This window comes from Homalodisca vitripennis, chromosome 6, assembly GCF_021130785.1.
Source record: "Homalodisca vitripennis isolate AUS2020 chromosome 6, UT_GWSS_2.1, whole genome shotgun sequence".
Taxonomy (NCBI): domain Eukaryota; kingdom Metazoa; phylum Arthropoda; class Insecta; order Hemiptera; family Cicadellidae; genus Homalodisca; species Homalodisca vitripennis.
Window position 1 is genome coordinate 96,758,412 of NC_060212.1, and position 21,435 is coordinate 96,779,846.

A 21,435-nucleotide genomic window follows, 5' to 3' on the forward strand; every position below is an offset into this window, starting at 1 on the left:
CTGCACCTCCATAAAGCAGTGACTTTTTAAAATTTTTCAAGTCTTACTGGTATTAAATTTAACATATATTTAGCTCTTGTATTATAGTTATGGATGTCTTGACGCACCTCATATTTGTCTAGATTTTCTTTAACTCTCATTAAGCAACAATATATATACATAGATGGTACTGTCATTATGGAGAACTCTTTGAAGATCGGGCGACAAGATTCCCTACTCTTCACATTTTTAATCAATCTTAGAGCTTGCTTTTGCCACAAAAAAACTCTTTGGGCTCCACTACTATTACCCCAAAGAAGTATTCCATATAACAAGAGTGAGTGAAAAAAGGCAAAATATGATGTTATTAACATTTCTCTACTTACACATAAACTTAATTTACTTAATAAGTATGTTACCCTAGATAGCTTTGTACATAGACTACTTGTATGAGTATCCCAACTAAGCCTGTCATCCAAATGTACCCCTAACAGTTTAACTGATTTACTTCCACTTGTTACAGCAGTTCTTAAACTGAAATAAATATTCTCTGTTTTACTATTGTTTACATTTAAGAAATTTGCTCTAAACCAATCACAAGCTACCCTCATGGCATTACCTTGCACCAAGTCTAAGCTAATCAGGTCTTTACCAGAATTGAGTAAAGTTGTATCATCCGCATATAAAACGGACATACAGGGTACACTAAAAGCAAAATTATTCATTGTAGAGCACCTATATTGTAGAGCAACCAAATAGACTAAAATGTCCTGAAAAATTGGCTAATTTATCTGTGTCCAAACTTACTTTATTAATATTTAAGTTCAAGCTCGCATTTTTGCCAAAACCAATTAAAACATTCAAGTCCTAGACAGGCTAGGGTAATTCCTTCCTCAATGGGTAACTTAATACAATAGTAACTTATTCTTGAATGGTTCTATGTTGAGCACTACAAGTTTGAAATATTTTTTCATCTATATTAAAAATTAATGTGTATATATATATAATTAAATTTCAATAAAAGTTGAATCGCAAAAAGTACTTGCTCCGCCGGGACTCGAACCCGGATCTCTCACTTCCGGGTGATCACTCATGGCAAGTGAGAGATCTGGGTTCGAGTCCCGGCGGAGCAAGTACTTTTTGCAATTCAACTTTTATTGAAATTAAATTAAATTAGGCTATTGCCATTTATACAAATTTAATGAATATATATATTCACTGTTTTACATACACTATTTTATTAAAATGTACAATCAGTGCAAGTTTAATTAAAAGAAAATTTTTGGTCTTTGTTATATACATATTACTGTAATATGTGTGTGTGTGTATATATACAATAATAATTTTGAAATATTTTTTCAACTATATTAAAAATTAATGTATATATGTACATACATAATGGCCGCCTGTTTAAACATCAAGAATTAGTGAGTGCAGTGAAAAGTGAGTTTTAAAGCTAGAAAAAGATGTCTAGAGAACACAAAAATGCTCACCTCAGATTTACATAGAGACTGTGAGTTAAACTAGCAATAAGTTATCACTATATACTCACATAAAGATCACTAAAAAACATAAATCACTGCTACACACTGAGCTGGCATTCCAACTGCCATAACCCACAAACTGTTATTAATACTTCTCTTAACAACAATTAACAACAATTTCTCTCTTTTCTTCACACTATCAAGACCATTTAAAGAAAAAAAAAAAAAAAAATTACTTCAGTGACTCAAGATATAAGACAACTAACCATTTTCTCACATACAATGGTTTAATGACGTCATTCAGAACAGCCAACTCACAAGAAATAGTGACGTATTAGACTTTGTAATAGCATCCAGCTGTACAGCAGAAGCATGCAGTACAGAGCGAGGTCACAGACGGGAGCGGTGACCCAGCATCTGCTGACAGTGCAACCTCAGCACCTGACCACACACAACTGCTCTGCCTCGACCACCTTGCTAGCTGTGATAATTATCATTCTAGCAAATCCTATACTCATCTGTAGCACTGTTTAGTAATGGCAACAACCAGTGATTCTTTCTCAGTTGGAGACATTGTTTTTGCCAAGCTTAAATGCTACCCACACTGGCCTGGAAAAATAATTGGAATGTCTCCTCAAATTGGAGAAATATCTCCAAAATACAACGTTCTTTTTTTTGGTGATAACAAAACTGCTGACATAAAATCCAAAGACCTATTCCTATATGTCAAGCATAAATATATTTATGGGTTACCCAAGACAGATAGTTTCTAGAAACAGAATATTTAACAAGGCGCTACAAGAAGCTGACACAGCCATAGGTTCAGTAACAAAAACGCATATAGCCTCTCTTAGTAATCCTTCTGATGTAGCTATCTCCATAGAGTCTGAAGATACCCATAAACATAAACCATGTCCAAAACAAAATCAGAAAATATGAGCAAACTGATGAATTTGACCTAGAAACGTCTCTGACTTTAGCAGCAGAAGCTGGGAATGCTCTACTTCACGAGAACAATATATTCTAAAGATTGAAATTACTGACCTCAAACTGCTAAATGACAAACTTACATCTCAGCTCAGAGAAGCAAATCAAACTTAAATCCTCATTACAGCAAGACATGGAAGGAAAAATAGAAGAACTGGGGGGATAAAGTGTCAGCACTAACGGGACTTTACTCGCGACCTTTCAGAAAATAATGACCACCTAAGCAGAAAGCTCACTAAGGAACAAAGACTAAAAGAAGAGTTATTAGCACAGGCAGATGAAGAAAAGAAAAGTAGTGTGAGCTGTACTTAAACAACTGCAAACGTTGCAAACTAAGTCAGAGGAAAAAATAAAATATTTGGAAGCAAAATTAGCTAAAACCACAAAATGGGCAGATAATGAAATTCTCATTCTCAGAAATGAAAATGCTCAATTAATTTCACGAGGGAAAGAGACAGAACAAGAGTTACAGAACTATAAAGTAATTTTGTCGAAAACGGAGGAAGAAGTAGAGGAAAAACCAGTTTAGATTTACTGAGCTGATAAACAAATTTAAAGTCTACACAAATTCATTCCTTGACAACTTTATGAACTCTGACTCAAATACCCACTTAAATAAACCAGGGAATAATAAAATTACATCCAAGTTGGACAGAAAGGAAAGTCCACATTCCTCAGCTAGAGGTCACATGACCAGGACCATGAAGAACAGCCAACTGGATAACACTTTGCAAAAACAAAACCTGTTCAGTATATCACTCCAAGCTGCTAAGTACAAAGCTAGCACTCAAAGTGTGAATCACACTTCTGAACAACACCACAACTTGACCGCAGAAGCCAGACAAATCTGCGTAAACAACACTGAACCTTCAATTGACAACCAGGACTACGCCTTACTACAACTTGACCGCAGAAGCCAGACAAATCTGCGTTAACAACACTGAACCAACATTGACAACCAGGACTATGCCTCACCACAACTTGACCGCAGAAGCCAGACAAATCTGCGTTAACAACACTGAACCAACACTGACAACCAGGACCACGCCTTACTACAACTTGACCGCAGAAGCCAGACAAATCTGCGTAACAACACTGAACCAACATTGACAACCAGGACTATGCCTCACCACAACTTGACCGCAGAAGCCAGACAAATCTGCGTTAACAACACTGAATCCATACTGACTAAAGTAAGAGAACACATCTTCCCTGTAAGTTCAGCTTTATGTAAGTCAGACAAGGAAAAAACACAATTTACAAAATCGCCACCTATGTATGCAAAAACTGAAGCCTGAAAAAATCAAAGTTTGGATGAGTTTTTTGCAATGAATATTCAATTCTACCTTCAGATTATGACTAAAACTCAGGAAAATTCTGCAGTCACTAGGAACATGATGCCAATGACTTCTTCTTCTGAGGCACTGCTTCAGATCCTCACCAGGTCTCTTGGAAACACTAGGACAGGAGACAGATGAAATAGCCCTGGCAACACCCTAATCATCACCTTCCTCTACCGCCACCATCTCCACAGGAACCTGGACATCAGATCCTGGTGCAAGCAGACGTACACCACTCCAATTCTTTTCTAGACCATACCAACATGTCAAGCTGCAATAGTAATATAAAAATTCCGCAATGCTCAGAGTCATCTTCAACAGAAACAACTGTTTTTTTAGGCAGCACTCAGCAGATAAAAATGACTACCTGACAATATGTCATCAAAACATAAGAGGGTCTCAATACAAAAATAAACCGGCTAAACCATCTACTAAGTGAAGTATGCCCCAGCCTCTTGGTTCTAACAGAACACACGGTCTCAAGCAAAGCGATATTGAAACCACAAAAACTTCTAGGATACTCTCTCGTATCTGAATACTGCAGAAAAGAACATAGACTGGGGGGGTTGCTATTTATTGTAGAGACAACTTAATAAACAATATAGAGGCCATAGACATGAGTAACCACTGCGAAGAAAAACTATTTGAGGCTGCAATGGCACATATTATAATCAAAGGGAAGCATCTCTTTCTCCTGGCGTATACCGCCCTCCCGGGGTAAACATTCAAAATAGCTTGGACATCCTATCAAACATTCTGGACAATAGTCAAGCACATAATAGGTCGTTTATTCTGACAGAAGACATAAACATTGACAGATTAAAACCCAACAACCCGGACAGCCTGATGTTTGACAACGAATTGGCAACACACAACATAAGAAGGCTCCCCTTTGCCACCAACTCGCATTACAGTTGACACAAGCACTTCAATTGACTGTATATATGCACTAATATTCCAGAACATGACCTTAGTGCAACAATTTTACAAACTGGACTATCGGATCATACCGCCCAAATATGTAGCCTGGACTTTTGTAAAAAATGACGACAACACGCAAACTCTTCGGCGACAAATGGGAAGGAGAAACCTTGACCAGCTCAAGTCACTGCTTTCCATAAAAACTGGGATACTGTCTATAATGCTGAAGATGCGGAAACAGCATATAAACATATTCGAAGGAGTGCTGCCAAACTGCCCTTGACATCTCCTGCCCTCACAAGAAGAGCAAAAATAAAACTAAGAGTAAACCAATTCACTACTATGACCAAGAATCAGCTGAGATAAAAGCTGCCTATTTAAGAGGCTCAAACACCTATGAAATTACCGGAAGGGCACAAGATAAAGAAACTATGGTAAACATAAAAAAGAAGTACGACAGAAAAACTAAGGATGTTGCAACAAAATGCAAATACACAGAAAATAATGACATCTGACAACAAAATCCAAAGCTGTATGGGACATAATACATACAGAGACCAATGCCAAACAACTTAGCAAAACGTGTCCTAAGCTAAAACATTGACGATGTAGTGGTAGACAATCCTCTTCAGGTAGCTGAACAACTAAACACTTTCTTTACTCAGATAGCAGAAGTGACATTACAGCAAAACAACCAACAGCCAGGAGACAACAGATTAGAAGAGGACCTAAACCTCTTAAACCACCCTTTAATACAACCATTTGATCTGACCGCCACAACATGGGAAGAAGTAAGTCAAGTAATACACAACCTAAAAAACAAATCATCGAGTGGTACAGACGAATACTCATCAAAAGTTGTAAAGCATTGCGCAGTGGAATTGATTCATCCTCTTGCATCAATTATAAATAAATCATTTTCCCTGGGCCAATTCCCAACAAAGCTTAAAGTCTCCAAGGTCTATCCCCAGCACAAAAAAGGACCAAAAACTGACCCAAAAAACTATAGACCCATTTCCTTAATATCAACGTTTTCAAAATTATTGAAAAAATAGTATGAAGAGACTAATGACACATCTTACACAACAGGACTTAATTACTGACTGCCAGCATGACTTCCAGAAGGGAAAATCTACTTTATCTGCCATCATAAGTCTGGTCGAATCTATAATTGACAGCATAGAGGAGGGACAATTTGTCACTGCCTTATTCCTAGACTACAGTAAGGCCTTTGATTGCCTAGGACACAGCCTCATCTCTAAAAAACTTGCAGCTTTGGGAGTAACAGGTCTGGAAAACAAGTGGTTTGATAGTTATCTCAAAGGGAGATCCCAAATTGTGGAGATTCAGCATACTACATCTGGCGTCACTAGCATGTTCAGATCTTGTCCTCAACCAATTACTAGAGGAGTCCCACAGGGATCTGTGTTGGGACCCATTTTGTTTATTCTGCTGACTAACGACTTCCCAGCTCTAATTCAAAATGAAAGTACGAGCTGCATAATGTACGCAGATGATACCACTCTTCTTCTAAGAAATGACACAGCTGAACAATTGTACAGTAACTCTATCACATCATTAGAAAGCGCCATAATCTACAGTAAATTAAATGACTAGCAATAAACCCTGACAAAACTACACAGGTACACTTTAGCAGGAAGAAAGAGGTACCAGCAAGCATTCCCAATATACCAGTGGCTAACCAGATCAAGTTTTTGGGAGTAACTCTCGATAGCAGACTCTCATGGGCAGATCATGTAAACAACATATGCAATAAAATTAGTACAGGCATCTACGTTGTTAAACGTATTAAAATGGGTAGGCTCTCTGGAAGCGGCAAAAATAGCACTACTATGCGCTAATAGAGTCTCACATTAGGTATGGCCTTATAGTCTGGGGAACCTCCCAAGAAACCTCAAGAGAGTTCTGGTACTCAAAAAGAAGGCAGTCAGGACCCTTGCAAACCTTGAGCCACTACAAACTTGCCGACAGGCCTACCAGACCCTAGGCATACTTACAGTACCTGCACTTTACATTTATGAAGCCATCTTGCACGTAGATAAACTACATCTGCAGACTCACATGGACCTCATAATTACCCACACGCCATGCCTCAAGGCTCACTCTACCTCAACACAGAACAGCTTTATATGAGAAGAAACCTTCATACATTGGCCGGAAATTTAAAAACCTTCTACCAGACTACCTCCGCAGCCTGACAGGAAACAGACTAAAGAACCTACTTCGAGAGTTTTGCTGAAGAGACCTGTATACACCATTGAAGAGTTCCTGGAATCTGCTAACACTGGAACCACGTGATTTTAAAAATTGAAGCATAAACCTCCTAAACTCACAATGATGACACTATTAAACTGTAATTATCTAACTTTGCATTATGTATTATATTTTGACAAATTACTGTACTTAATGTTCACGTAATAAAGACATTTTGATTTTGATTTGATTTTGATATATATATATATATATATATATATATATATATATATATATATATACATTAATTTTTAATATAGTTGAAAAAATATTTCAAAATTATTGTTACTTGTAGTGCTAATAATATATATACGAGGGCTGTTTTTTAAGTAAGGGCCGTTCTCCCGTACACGGTAGTAGTTCGCGTTCCTGCCATAACGAGCGTGCGCCCCGCCTCCCGGCATTCTTAGCGAACAACTTCATGCCAGTTGCAGCTCTGTAGCTAACCTGTATGCATTACTGTGGATCTTTAAAATGTTTTAAGATTATCGAATCACCCGCCGCGTGTGAGATTCGGTCAGTGATACGATTTTTGACTGCAAGAAACATGTCGGCTGCTGACATTCACCGTCAGCTTTGTGAGGTGTATGGTGCCAAGGCAATGAGTGAAGGTAAAGTGCGGAAATGGGTCCGAGAATTTAAAGATGGCCGCGAAAATGTCCACGATGAAGATCGCTCAGGCCGGCCATCTGTGATCACGGGAGATTTGATTACTGCAGTTGACGCAAAAATTCATGAGGACCGACGGTTCACAATAACCACTCTCTCTATGGAATTTCCTCAAGTTGTCCAGGTCAGTACTGTACAAAATTGTGTCAGAAAACCTAAACTTTAAAAAATTGTGCTCAAGATGGGTACCCAAACTCCTCACTGAGGATCACAAAAAAAAAAAGAGATTAAGCAGTTCTTTGACTTTCTTGACCCGCTACGACGAGGAAGGAGACGACATGTTGAGTCGAATTGTCACAGGAGATGAAACATGGGTATCCCATATCACTCCTGAATCAAAGCAACAGTCCATGGAATGGCGGCACACAACATCTCCAGTCAAAGTCAAAGCCAAGCAAACGCTGTCGCGGCGCAAAGTTATGGCAACTGTGTTCTGGGACAGGCGCGGTGTTTTGCTAGTGGACTTTATGCCGCGAGGAATGACGATTAACTCAGAAGCCTACTGCGCAACCCTGGCCAGTCTCCGACGCGCCATTCAGAACAAAAGACGCGGCATGCTGACAAAGGGAATTCTGCTCCTCCACGACAATGCAAGGCCTCACACCGCTGCTCGGACACAGGAAATGATCGACTCTTTTGGCTGGGAAGTTTTGAATCATCCGCCGTACAGCCCCGACCTTGCTCCGAGCGATTTCCACCTTTTTCGTTACTTGAAAAATCATCTTGGCGGGAAGCGCTACAATGACGACGAAGAAGTCAAGACGGCCGTGAACTCCTGGTTGTCAGAGCAGGCGGCAGATTTCTTTGAAGAGGGATTTCAAAACTTACTTTTAAGATATGATAAGTGCCTTAACAAACAAGGCAACTATGTAGAAAAATAAAGAAAAGTATGCAGATTCTGAAAATAAATGTATTTTGAAAAAAATAATTGTTGTTTATTTAAAAAAAAAAAAAAAAAAAAAAAAAAAAAAAAACGGCCCTTACTTAAAAAACAGCCCTCGTACATTAATTAAATTTGTTTGAAGGCCAATAGCCAAATTTAATTTCAATAAACATTGAATCACAACGTACATACATACATATACATACAACAATTGTTTAGTCAATAATTTTTTTAATTGATTTATGAGTATTTGAAGTGTCAGGTGAATCTATCAATAGTTGGTATGTTTCCATGTAGAGTTGTATCACAGTTGCTGGCAGAAATGGATGACTTGGGAGATTCTGGCGATGTTTTCATTCTAGGAGCAACAAATCGCCCCGACCTGATCGATCCAGCTCTGTTACGTCCGGGCAGGTCAGTTATATTTATAAGTACAAAAAATTGTTAGCAGTTTTGATAAAAAGGAGTTTACATAAAATTGTTGTAAATATCAGACATACCAATTATAGCACCACATAAAGTTTGGAAATATTCATCCGTTTGAAATTTAGTTCATTAATAACTGACAAAATATTTGGAAAAAAATCTATTCTCGTGCCTGCAATTTGGTTTTAGACCATACAAAAAAACCAAATGAAATCTACATTTTATGATTTGACAAAAGCTTTTAATAAAGTAAATGATGGCATTTTGGTTTCTAAGCTGAAGTTTTATGGATTTGACAAAATAACGTCTTACCTCGAAGATGGGAAACATTTTGTATTTTGTACACAAAGTCCTTTGTAAGAAACGGTGTTCCACAGGAATCCGTTTTGGAACCTCTTTTATTCATAATTTATATAAATGTACTGCCATACCTGAATACGTGTAAGTACAAGGTGTTAAAATATATTTTAAAGCGAAATTAGTAAGTGAACAGTTAGTTGACTTGTCATCAAGAAGTTGCTGTAACTAATTTGTTTCCTAATTTTTTATTGCAGCAGTAGACGAGCTTGTAATACCAAACATTCCCTTGCAATGTTCCCAATTTTTATCTTTCTTTCTGATATGTGTTTGTAACAGTAACAAACTATAGTTAGGACAAGTAATATTCTCTTTTGATGATAAAGAAATGATATTTCTAGAAATATTTTTAAAGAAGCCACGTCTGTAATTGTAAAACCTCTTTCTCATGTAATAAACTCTGAAAACTGATTTTCACCAGAGAACATTTGAGAGACTCTGTTTGTTACAGACCAGTTTCACTAATTTCTGTCTTTTGAAAAATCTTTGAATATGCTGTTTACATTTTGAAGGAAATTAGTTATTAAAAAAACAATTAAAACTATATTTACTTGCAGGAGTTTGCTGAAAGAAGGAACTAGTGTTTTTCAGTAGCTTTAGTTGTTAATTCATGTAACTATTGTTTTTTGTTGTTGTTGTAATTTTAGAACTAAATTGAATAGTTTTTAATTAAAAATGCATCGTGCTATTCAGTGTTTTAACACGTTCACTACTGAATTTCAGCCACCTACCCAATATGCTAAAATATATTTTTTGTTTAAACTTAACATTAGATGTTTTCTTGTAGACTGGGGATGGTATTTTGTTGATTGTACAGGGTGACTGCCGGGAACCGGAGGTATTTTAAATGAATAGTACAACCTTATTTTATATAGTAAAATTATTTAATTGTGGAATATATATTGGTGAAAACATAACCATTTCAAAAAACATATGTTTTATGGAACCTTTTATCCTAGTTTGGGTTTATTTCTTAAAGATGATATCATGCATGTATGTGATGGCCGTTAACCTGGATACAGGTTTCCAACCTCTGGAGAAAATCATTACGCACTCTCATCAACATGTCTTGTCCAATCAAATTCACCTCTTCGGTGATTGCATCTTTTAGCTGCAATAATGTTCGTGGTTTGTGAACATAGACACGAGCTTTCAAATACCCCCATAAGAAATAGTCACAGGGCGACAAATCTGGTGACCTCGGCGGCCACGGCACGTCACCAAAACGTGAAATCAACTTGCCAGGGAACATCTTCTTCACAACTCGCATCGATGCAGCGGCAGTATGCGCTGTAGCCCCATCTTGTTGGAAGTAAACATTTTTCACGTTTATTCCTCGCCTCCGAAGTTGTAGCTTGAGATATGTTTCCAACATGTGAACATAGCGTGCAGAATTCACTGTCACTGTGACTCCATTTTCCTCAAAAAAATACGGACCAATTATCCCAAAGTGGCCTACAGCACACCAAACCGTTACTTTTGGAGAGTGGAGTGGTTTTCCATGAAAGTTACATGGATTTTCAGGAGCCCAATATCGTAAGTTTTGTTTGTTCACTGAACTGTTTAAGTGGAAGTGAGCTTCGTCGCTCATTAACATCATTACATCAAGATTATCAGTAAACAACACCTGCATACGTACTGCGAAATCTTCTCTTTGTCCATAGTCCCTCTCTTTCAGTTGCTGTACCACCTGTATTTTATAGGGATGAAATTTCAAATCTGATTTTAAAATTATTCTGACAGAATCGCGCTTCATGCGTAGCTCTTGTGCGTGTCTTCGTGCAGAGCGACCCGGGCTCCTCATCAAAGCAGTTCTCACTCTAGCGATGTTGTCTGGTGTTCTCACTGTTCTTGCTGGACCAGGTGGCTTTTTCTTTGATACTGTTCCTGTTGTTCTGAACTTGTGCACCCATCTTAGCAATGTATTCCGGCTTGGAACCGTGTCATTTCGCGCAATATTAAAGTGGCGTCGGAAGATACGCTGTGTTTTGATAACGGATTCGCCATTTTTAATAAATGTGTCATATGCAAAAACACGATGCTGAACTGACCACTGATCCATCGTGACTAAAATGGTAAAGCTCACTCAAAACAATGACATAACCTCAATCTCCCTAGAACGTGTAACAACAATGTAACAGCTGTTGCAAATTCGTCCGGTTCCCGGCAGTCACCCTGTAGCTTGGAAAAGTTTATTTTGGCCATTTTGAAAACTTGAAGTTCGCACACAGCACCCAACTTGTTATTATCATTTACGCAAAGGAAATACATTTTGTCTCCTATGTATAGAATTATTGTCAGAAAGGTAAAATATATATTCAATTGTAGCCCGGAAAAGTTCATATAGGAGATTTATAAAACTTGAGGTCCTGAGACCTAACGCGTACAGAGCACCCGATTTGTCACTATTATTAGCTCGAAAAACACATTTTGTCTCTTATGTCTAGAAATATTGTGAGAAAGCTAAAATATATACATAACTAGGTATTTACAATTATATGTACATCCCTACCAGCCACCCAAATGTCTTCTATAATTATCCATATACAGACTGTGGTTGTTGTGGAGTTTTTCTCTCATTAGATTCAGAACAACATTCGCGGCGTGCCCTTTTCCCCCCATATCGTCCAAAACTCCACAGTAAATTACAAATGTAAGCATAAATCCATGGGGATCACAATGTATACAACTTGGTTCCATACTTGTGACGTTTATTTTTAATAAAACGCCACAGACTCGCCGAGCACAGGAAGTGTAAACTACACCTGCCGAGAATTCAGCCGAGCCCATACAACCAAACAAACATAACCTCAACCGTCTTAGGTGCCAAGGACACACTAATGAAAGAAAGAAGTGATGTGCACATGATGTCCCGAGACCTCATGCGCATGCGCCAGACCCTCCACTTGAGGTCCCGAGACCTCACCCGCAGTGAACGTGTTAATGTATGACATTTCATAAATAGAAATTTTAAATTTGATTTCATTTGATAACCATCAACTACAGCATTAGTCATCCGGCGATCAATCTGTCGATTTATATCATTCACTGTCAACTAACCTTCTAATTGCTGGTAATTGTTACTAAAATGCTAGATGTGGTTTAAGTGGTTTTTAACCCTTAAAAGCTATTATGATGTTTATGAGCAGTAGTAGTTAGTGTTTTTTTTTTCAGTTTTTACTAAATATAGCATAGACAAAAAATGCAAAATGAGTGTTTTGAGTCTGGTGGTACACTTATACAAGAATACACTGATCTCATCAACTTCCACCCAAGCCAACTATTGTTAATTTTAAGGTGAGCCCTCCCACCAGCTATACCACAGACCAGTGACTCAGAACAGTACACCACGTTCATAGAGCATGTTATGACAACAAATAATATATTAATTTGTGCTAAACTTTTATATGCTAAAATTTATGTTTCCATAGTAACAAATTTGAATTAACATACTCCGTTGATTATTCACTGTAAATCATATTTATAAAAAAACTTATACCTATAAAAACATACAAAACTATACATTTTCTAAAATTATAATGAATTTAAAATGTTTTGGCTATTTCAGAATCGTTTATTTCTTTTTTTTCCTATGTACACCCCTACCTCTTTTTCATTATAATTGCCAATTTTTATAACTTTGACTTACAAAGAAAATTCGAGAGATTGTATTATCTCTTGTTTATTGTGATCAAAATGCACCAAATATAGAAAAATGTACAGTAAACAGTTTTTTCCCCGCCTCAGTTAGAGAAAACTCAACTGTCAGTTTGAGGGTAACTTCTTGTGTGTCATCAAAAAGTTTCACTAAGTGAACCAGAGCTGTGGGGGCTGCACAAGGTTAGGTAGTTGTACCAACACCCACCACCCTTCTCATCGCATTTACATCTCTTTATTTCTGTAATATACTACTACTATACTTTAAATAAATGAATGGTTAAACTTAATTTGTATTCTGATGATTATAACTAGAAATAATAAATAACTCAGTATGATACAAATGTGAACTTTAATGATGATAAATTAATATACAGGTTTGAATTTTGAAACAAGATGGAGGATACAATAATGGTAAATTTTTAAATACAGTTCTTAAATTTTAGGGCAGGGTGGTCGTGCTGGCTTAATGAAATAGAAATATTAGGTATTGTTTTTAATAAAAGATATTGTAACTTGAAAATAATTTTGTTAAATTTTAATTATATTAATTTTGAATTGTTAGCCAAATCGAATGTTCCTGGGTTTTATGTTCTTGCAATGGATCACTGTTAAACTTAAAAGGAATTTTCTCACCCAATGTCTGTCTTCTGCTTCTGTGTACTTCAGTGATGATATGAATTTAATAAATTAACCTTTCCTTTGAATCAAATACTGCTTAAATATTATAAAATGTAACCAGTTTCTTTATTTAAAATATTAATCTTGCTTCACTTCTTCTATATCCCTCTCTCCTCTAAACTTTTAAACCTCTGCTCTCTTCACTCTTCAACAATCATCCCTGTACACTGTATCACTGACTTTAGTTTACTTTATAACTTTTGAGTTTTATATGTAATAAGGTGAATTTTGATTAATTTTGATATATTTAATTTTGTATTTATTATTGTTTGTATTAAAATTTGAGACAATTTATAATTAATTATTCCTTAATTATTATTACTAATAAAATTTCTAAATTAAATTAAGTATTCATATGAATGTGAGATGGGTGTATGAAATGAGTCATTACATTTCCAATTATGCTGTTTGGAATAAAATAATAGTAAGGTGCACTTTGTAGGCTGGACAAGCTGTTATATGTGGGGCCATGTGAAGATCGTAGCTCTCAGCTGAGTGTCATTACTGCCCTCACTCGCAAGTAAGTGTTTTATTAATTTTGAATTTTGGTAATTGCAAAATTCTCTAAGTAAAAAATGTAATTAGTCAAAATCTACTAATTCATATTAAAATGCCTTTATTTATGGGTGGAATAATATGATTGAGTTCAAACATCTGTATTTTTACTATTTTTTAAACAGAGTTTGTATTAATAATTTTTAATCTTATTTTCTTCCTTGTTTATGTAAAGTTTATCTTTGAATTTTAATTTAATTAATAGCAATTTATTAAGCTTGTATTTTTTTTAGTGAATTTTACCCTGTAATATTTTGTTGTGAATGTTTTCAAACATTAACCAATGATGTGGTTAACACATTTGTTTATTTTGTTAGTATTGTGGTATTTACATCCATTTTTTTCACTTTTTGATTTTTGTTCATATTTTGAAGTTTATTTTTGACGATAGAAGGATTGTGAAGGATACAGGATTTTTATAGTGAAACAAACAATCAGTAACACTAAGTTTTGAGTGTAATAAATTAATTTGTAATAAACCAATGCAGAGTCATTGTATGGTTTTAAGAAGTTCATCTAGTATGAACCAATTATAAAAAAAGGGCCCATTCCTGTTTCCCTTCCTTTTTATTGCCGCCATCTTGTTTCTGCCGTGACAATTGCCATTTGCTATTGATCTCTGGCCAGTTGTAGGTGGTTGGTTGACAAATGCAAATCTATTGTGACCTGTATTCTGTAGTTTAGTTTTAATGATTAATGTTATGTTTAGTTTTTTATTAAGTGCATGTGTTAAAGTTAGTGAAGTTGACACATAACATGGTGTGGTTGTAATTCCTGATTTAGGCGTATCACAACACTCTGGTATGATTTGCTTATTCTAACCTAGTTTGTAATTATGTGTTGCAGATTAGATTGCATATTTTGAAACGTAGTGTTACTGATTTTTTGTTTCACTGAACCTTTTGTTCATATTTTGTAGACAAAATGAAGAAAAAAGACAACTTGGGGGAAAGATTATCCTTCCTTCCCTCTTATTATGGAATAATTACAACATCTGTTTTGATAGATTACAGTTGGCCTCAGACTTGAATTTAGAGGAGATAGTGTCTCTGCTGCCAGACTGTGTGACCGGAGCTCAGATCTCAGCTCTGTGTTCAGCCGCATGGCTGTCGTGTGCACGTCAGCTAATCCTCGGTACGTATTTTGTGTCCATTAAATCTCTTTTTGTCTTAAATATGCAGTAATCTGCATCAGTACATCCTATTACACCCTCTATTTATTGAACCTCTACAAATAAAAACTATTTAGTTAGTAAAAAGTATATTGTTACTTGGTGAATATGAAATTCAGCTTACCATATTGTGAAGATTTAATATCTAGTGTAATATTTGCTACTACTATACACTTTAATTAAATTGTTAAACTTAATTTGTATTCTGATGATTATAGCTAGAAATAACAAATAATTCAGTATGATACAAATGTGAACTTTAATGATGATAAATTGATATACAGGTTTGAATTTTGAATCAAGATGGAGGATACAATAATGGTAAATTTTTAAATACAGTTCTTAAATTTTAGGGTAGGGTGGTCGTGCTGGCTTAATGAAATAGAAATATTAGGTATTGTTTTTATAAAAGATATTGCAATTTTGAAAAATAATTTTTGTTAAATTTTAATTAGGCTATATTAACCCTTTTAGTGCCAAACAAAATTTTCAAAATTTGTACCAGGAATGCCAGGCGTACACATGCATGTTTGTACCAAGATTGCCAGCCACGTTTAGCCAAAATGTACCGTAATTCTTTAAACAATTGTAACTACACTATTTTTTAAGATAAATTCATGGGGTTTTTTTTGTTTTTAACTTAAATAGTTCTATTTTGTATCCTGCACTTTCTTTGACAAAAAATGGTGTACATTACTTTAAAAAAATTTAATTATTAGTATTTAAAATTTTTTTATTTTTTTACTTTTTTGAGTTTAACTTGTGATACACAACAGTAAAATGAACATTGGAAAAACATTGACTACATCACTGAATTCCTACTTTTATTCTGTTGAAATTTACAAACTTTCAAACTGATAAATTAAAAATTGTGAAAGAACAAAAAGAACATCCAAAAGTGTGCTAACCTGGAAAAACACTCCATTTTGCCTAATCTGTTAAATGTCTTCTTGTTTTCTTGAAGGTCTTAACACAAGAGTCAAAATATTTCACAGATCAATAGGCTAGTAACTCTCTTGAAATAAATAAATATTGTTCTCTAAGGATCACTTAAAATAACAAGTAACTATTTACATAAAAATGTACAAAATAGAAAATTTGAAGAGAACATTCAGCAGAAGTGTAGAGGGTAACACTTGGTGTGCACTCCTCTCTTACATTTAACACACATATAGGATGATTTTTTTTTCGTTTTCCTCCTGATTTAGTGCTTGCTACGCTACACACACAACAGTTTTTTTTCCTTTTTTTCTCTCCAATTTTTTCAAAAAATTTTCTGACGTCAGCATTATCACCACCACCACCACGGATGCTTGCCATAGGTCTTGGACTGGTGGCACTTTCCTGCAACTGAAGCCACTGATCACCTAGCTTGTCAACAATGGATACCAGAAATTCTAGATGTGATTTAGGCTTTGTAGTGTTTTGCTTGTATAATATATAGGCATTCAAAAGCATTCTGGATAAGAGATTGAAGGTAATTTTTTTCCAAAATTTAAAACTTCTCCTATCGTCCAGGTATTGGTATAGCATTTGGTCTGATCCATCAACCCCACCCATATTAGCATTGTAATTACGTATCATTTTTGGTTTGTTAGATATGACAGTAAAATTTCCTCTGCGTTTTACTTTACGCTCTGAAGCAGCGACATCATTTGTAGACAACAGCAAAACCTGCTTTTTTTGTGCCTGCTTTTGTCTGTAGCCAAGAATAATCATTTCACTTTTCCTCATGTATTTTGTTTCTCCAACTTTAAAATTTTTTATCATTTGAGCAGGGATACCTTTACGGTTGTGCCTTAGAGTGCCAGTTATAAAGGATTCCTTAGAATATAGATGTGTTGCCAATGTCAGGGAGGTGAAAAAATTGTCCACAAACACGTGGTATCCCTTATTGTACAAATTAGACATACTCATTAGTTTATCCACTACTGTAAAGCCTAAACCTTTTTCTTTTACCGTTGTCTTCTCATTGCCTTTGGCTCCTTTGTATACAAAAAAACTTACACAATAATGAGTGGTAGCATCAACCAACATCCATAACTTCACACCCCACCGGTGATGCTTTTTAGGCCTGTACTGGAGAAGCTGTGAATGTGTTTTGGTTGCAATCATGCTTCTGTCAATAGATAAATTTTTATCTGGTGTAAAATGTAATTTGGAAATCCGGTTTATGTGATCAATCAGTGGTTCGAACCTAGCACAAGGATCGTAGTTTGGTTGGCCTGACTTAGGTAAATTTGTAGTATCCACCAAGTGAAAAAAAATTTCAGTATTGCCTGAAAACGGTTCCTCGTCATCATTCTAGGGAACCAAGGAATCAATTGACTTTTAAGAGTAGACCAAAAGGAAGCGATAGTGTTTTGTCTTTTGATAGCCATATTTATCAACACCAGAAGGAAAGCTTGCATTTCGTTTACAGTCACAGGTCTCCAAGATTTTAGCCTACTGTGTTCTTTCATTCTATCGCGATTTTTATCAATAAAGTTCCTGGCGTACTTGTTTGTAAACCGAACCATTATTTCAATCAAAGGAATGGTAAAGAAAATTTTGAAATAAGCACTTGGAGGAGAGTTCATTGGAGGACAGTGCTTGACTCCTGGCTGTTCCTGATGGAATGGTTAGGCCTGTGTTCAATATCATTGGTTTCATTCACTTCCACCCAGTCAGGTTCATTCTCAGAGTCTTCTGCAGAGCTACTACTGCTATCCCTATTGTTAAGCCTTGATCTTTGAGGTATCACTCTATGGCCTTGTTGGTTAGGCCTAGCCCTATGACGACGTGATGGTTCACTATCAGATGAATCACTGTTAGATTCATCTGAATTTGTATCAATTACCAAGTTTAGTCGATTCAGTCCTAAACCTCGATTACCTGAGGAAGTTGTCGGTCCAACGGGATCGTAGGTCGGGTCATTATCTGTATCGTCAACAACCAAACTTGAACTCGACACTTTTTCATTTTCTGAAATTTCACTCACGAAACCGTCTGAAAGATATTCACTTTCTACTAATCTAGCGATAGTATTATCACTAACAGGTGAATGAGAACGTTTCATTTTGATAGAAAGAAGTCATTAGCACATCTCACTTCACTCAAAACACTCACGAACAACTAAAGTACAACTGTAAACAACAACGACAATGCTGTCTAATGTTGACAGCTGAGAAACGAAATGCACAGAATAGCCAACTTTAAAATCAAAATATGGCTACCTAGTATGACTTATAAACTGGGTAATGTAATTATCAGAAAGATCGTTGTATTGCGATTCTAAAACATTACAAGTATGTTTATTTTGACTAATTAAAGTAATTTTTATTTTTATTTTTTACAAAACGTCCGAAAATACGGACGCCGGCAATCTTCGCCTAAACTGCCAACGTCCGAAAATACGGACGCTGGCAAACTACGCACAATAATCCAACGTCCGAATTTTAAATTTAAAATTTTTAAATACAGTTCTTAAATTTTAGGGTAGGGTGGTCATGCTGGCTTAATGAAATAGAAATATTAGGTATTGTTTTTATAAAAGATATTGCAATTTTGAAAAATGATTTTTGTTAAATTTTAACTAGGCTATTTTAATTTTGAATTGTTAGCCAAATCGAATGTTCCTGGGTTTTATATTCTTCCAATGGATCACTGTTAAATTTAAAAGGAATTTTCTCACCCAATGTCTGTCTTCTGCTTCTCTGTACTTCAGTGATAATATGAATTTAATAAAGTAACCTTTCAAATACTGCTGAATAAATGTAACCAGTTTCTTTATTTATAATGTTAATCTTGCTTCACTTCTTCTATATCCATCTCTCCTCTAAACTTTTAAAACTCTGCTCTCTTCACTCTTCAACAATCATCCCTGCACACTGTATCACTGACTTTAGTTCACTTTATAACTTTGAATTTTATATGTAATAAGGTGAATTTTGATTAATTTTAATACATTTAATTTTGTATTTATTATTGTTTGTATTAAAATTTGAGACAATTTAAAATTAATTATTCCTTAATTATTATTACTAATAAATTTCTAAATTAAATTAAATAGTGAAATGAATGTGAGATGGGTGTATGAAATGAGTCATTACACTAGTAAAACAAAGCTTTGTACCATGTATTAGCTTTGTGTAGAGTGTGTGACCTGAGTGTGTAACTTGTGTGTGAAATGAGTGTATGACCTGTGTCTGCGTGTGCTTGCATTGAGTCTTATTTCTAGAATTTGATAAGAACATTCTCTAGACATGGACCAAATTACCAAAGACTTAAGTGTGTACATGTAATCTTCTCTGCATTGAACAACCCATCCAAGAACTTTTCAGCTCATGCAAATCTTTTGTTATCATTTTTCTTTCCCCTCTTTCATACTTAAGTCTTGCTTAAAATGAATAATATAAACTTTTTGTACGAGATGAGAAATTTTTATAAAATACCTAATGGATTCTGTCATTCTTTAGTAATTCTTGGGGTCAGTCTTATTCTTAAACCTATCACTCTAAGCCCTCTCCCAATTGGCTTCGTTTGTGTGATGATGACACGGCCATGGATACTAAAAATAACATTTTTGGATAAAAAGAATATATCTAAGCTCTACAAATTTGTTATTGTAAAAAAGAACAAAAAATCAGCAAAACAACATGAGTTTAAACAATAAATCTTCTAATAATTTTGATTAAACTTATTAGTTATTAGTAAACGTACTACTTAAAAAAAAATTAAGTTTCTGGTGGCTGAGTTGTTAGCATCACATCTATTTCTCGTGGAACTGGTTCAATTCTATAAGCACACCACCACAACAATTAATCATCTGAACTAAGCCTGAAGTAATGTGGTAAACAGTTCTGGCTGAGCACTAGATCAGCCACGAAGTGTTGAAATTAACCAGTTTGTTCTTTTCATTTTTTCAGATGGTGAACACAAACAAAGACCTGCAGTGGTTGTCAACAGATCTCATTTCTTTGCTGCCCTAAATTCTGTTTTTGGTGAAGAGTAGTTAGTAGACAGTATATTTAAGTTTTTTAAGGATTTTACTGTAAGATGATCTTGATTCACTGACAGTACATTTACAGTAGTATTTTGAGTACCTCAGAAGGCGCTGCCCATTACGTTAAGTTCGTAATTTTGGAGTCGAAAAATATTCCTGATATCGATCATTTTGGCATTTGTCTCTACTATTGTAATTATAACATGTCCGATTTTGAAGTAAGTTGACTCTCTAGAAATCGATTGTTGTGTCATATGTTTATTGTTTTGATTAGTTGTTGTCTGAAATGACGTTCTTTTCTGAAGGTTTTAGTAACTTTGTGGGGAACATACTCAATGAAAGTAAAAATGAACTGAGTGATGGTAATGTTGATGACTAAAGAAAATTATGTGACAAGGCTAACTTCAAACTTGGAAATGGCCAAGGCAAGCTAATGATCCGCATAATTATATTTTTAGTGGTAGATCTGGTATAAACCAATTGTTGCTAGGCAACTAAATACATGAAATATAAGATAATAAAATACAATTTTAATATGTTATATGTTTGAGTAATATTTAAAATTGTCCATAAGCACTTTCTGATTGTAAGTAAATGAGGGAAAATCATATATTTAATTTAAAACTTTCTTTAAAACATGTTATTTAATATCTAACCAAGTGATTATATGAAAGATTTGGTAAAATATTAAGTTCTTTTCAGCCAAATTGAATCTAAGAAGTGTTAATGCCAAAGATGTAAAAACTAAATTATAACTATTTTATGTTTTATAAGTGTTAAAATATAACAATAAAGCTTGAATGTGACAAATAATTGTAAAAAACATTAAAACGAATAAAGATTTTTTTTACTTTGACTTTATATTCAGAAACAGGAAGATTTATTGTTATGCTCATTATGTAGATTTGTACAATTTTGGTGTGTTGTTATTTGTTGTTTTATATAAAGATTATATTTTGCATGATTTGTTACAATGTGTTGTGTTTCATTAATAACTTTTATCTTTTAATTTATTTATATAACCATTATTCATTCAACTTAATCTCGTTATGAAACAATCACAAAAT

At 35.0% G+C, this 21,435-nt stretch overlaps 1 protein-coding gene across 1 annotated transcript in view; it reads left to right on the forward strand.

The window, feature by feature from the left end:
• Positions 1-21,342, forward strand: part of LOC124365481 — an 87,372-nt gene extending 66,030 nt beyond the window's left edge. The window contains 4 exon segments of the mRNA XM_046821464.1: positions 8,835-8,951; positions 14,101-14,178; positions 15,220-15,347; positions 20,292-21,342. Of these exon segments, the coding sequence (XP_046677420.1) occupies positions 8,835-8,951; positions 14,101-14,178; positions 15,220-15,347; positions 20,292-20,377 (409 nt within the window). The 3' untranslated portion in view covers positions 20,378-21,342.
• The last annotated feature ends 93 nt before the right edge of the window (positions 21,343-21,435 follow it).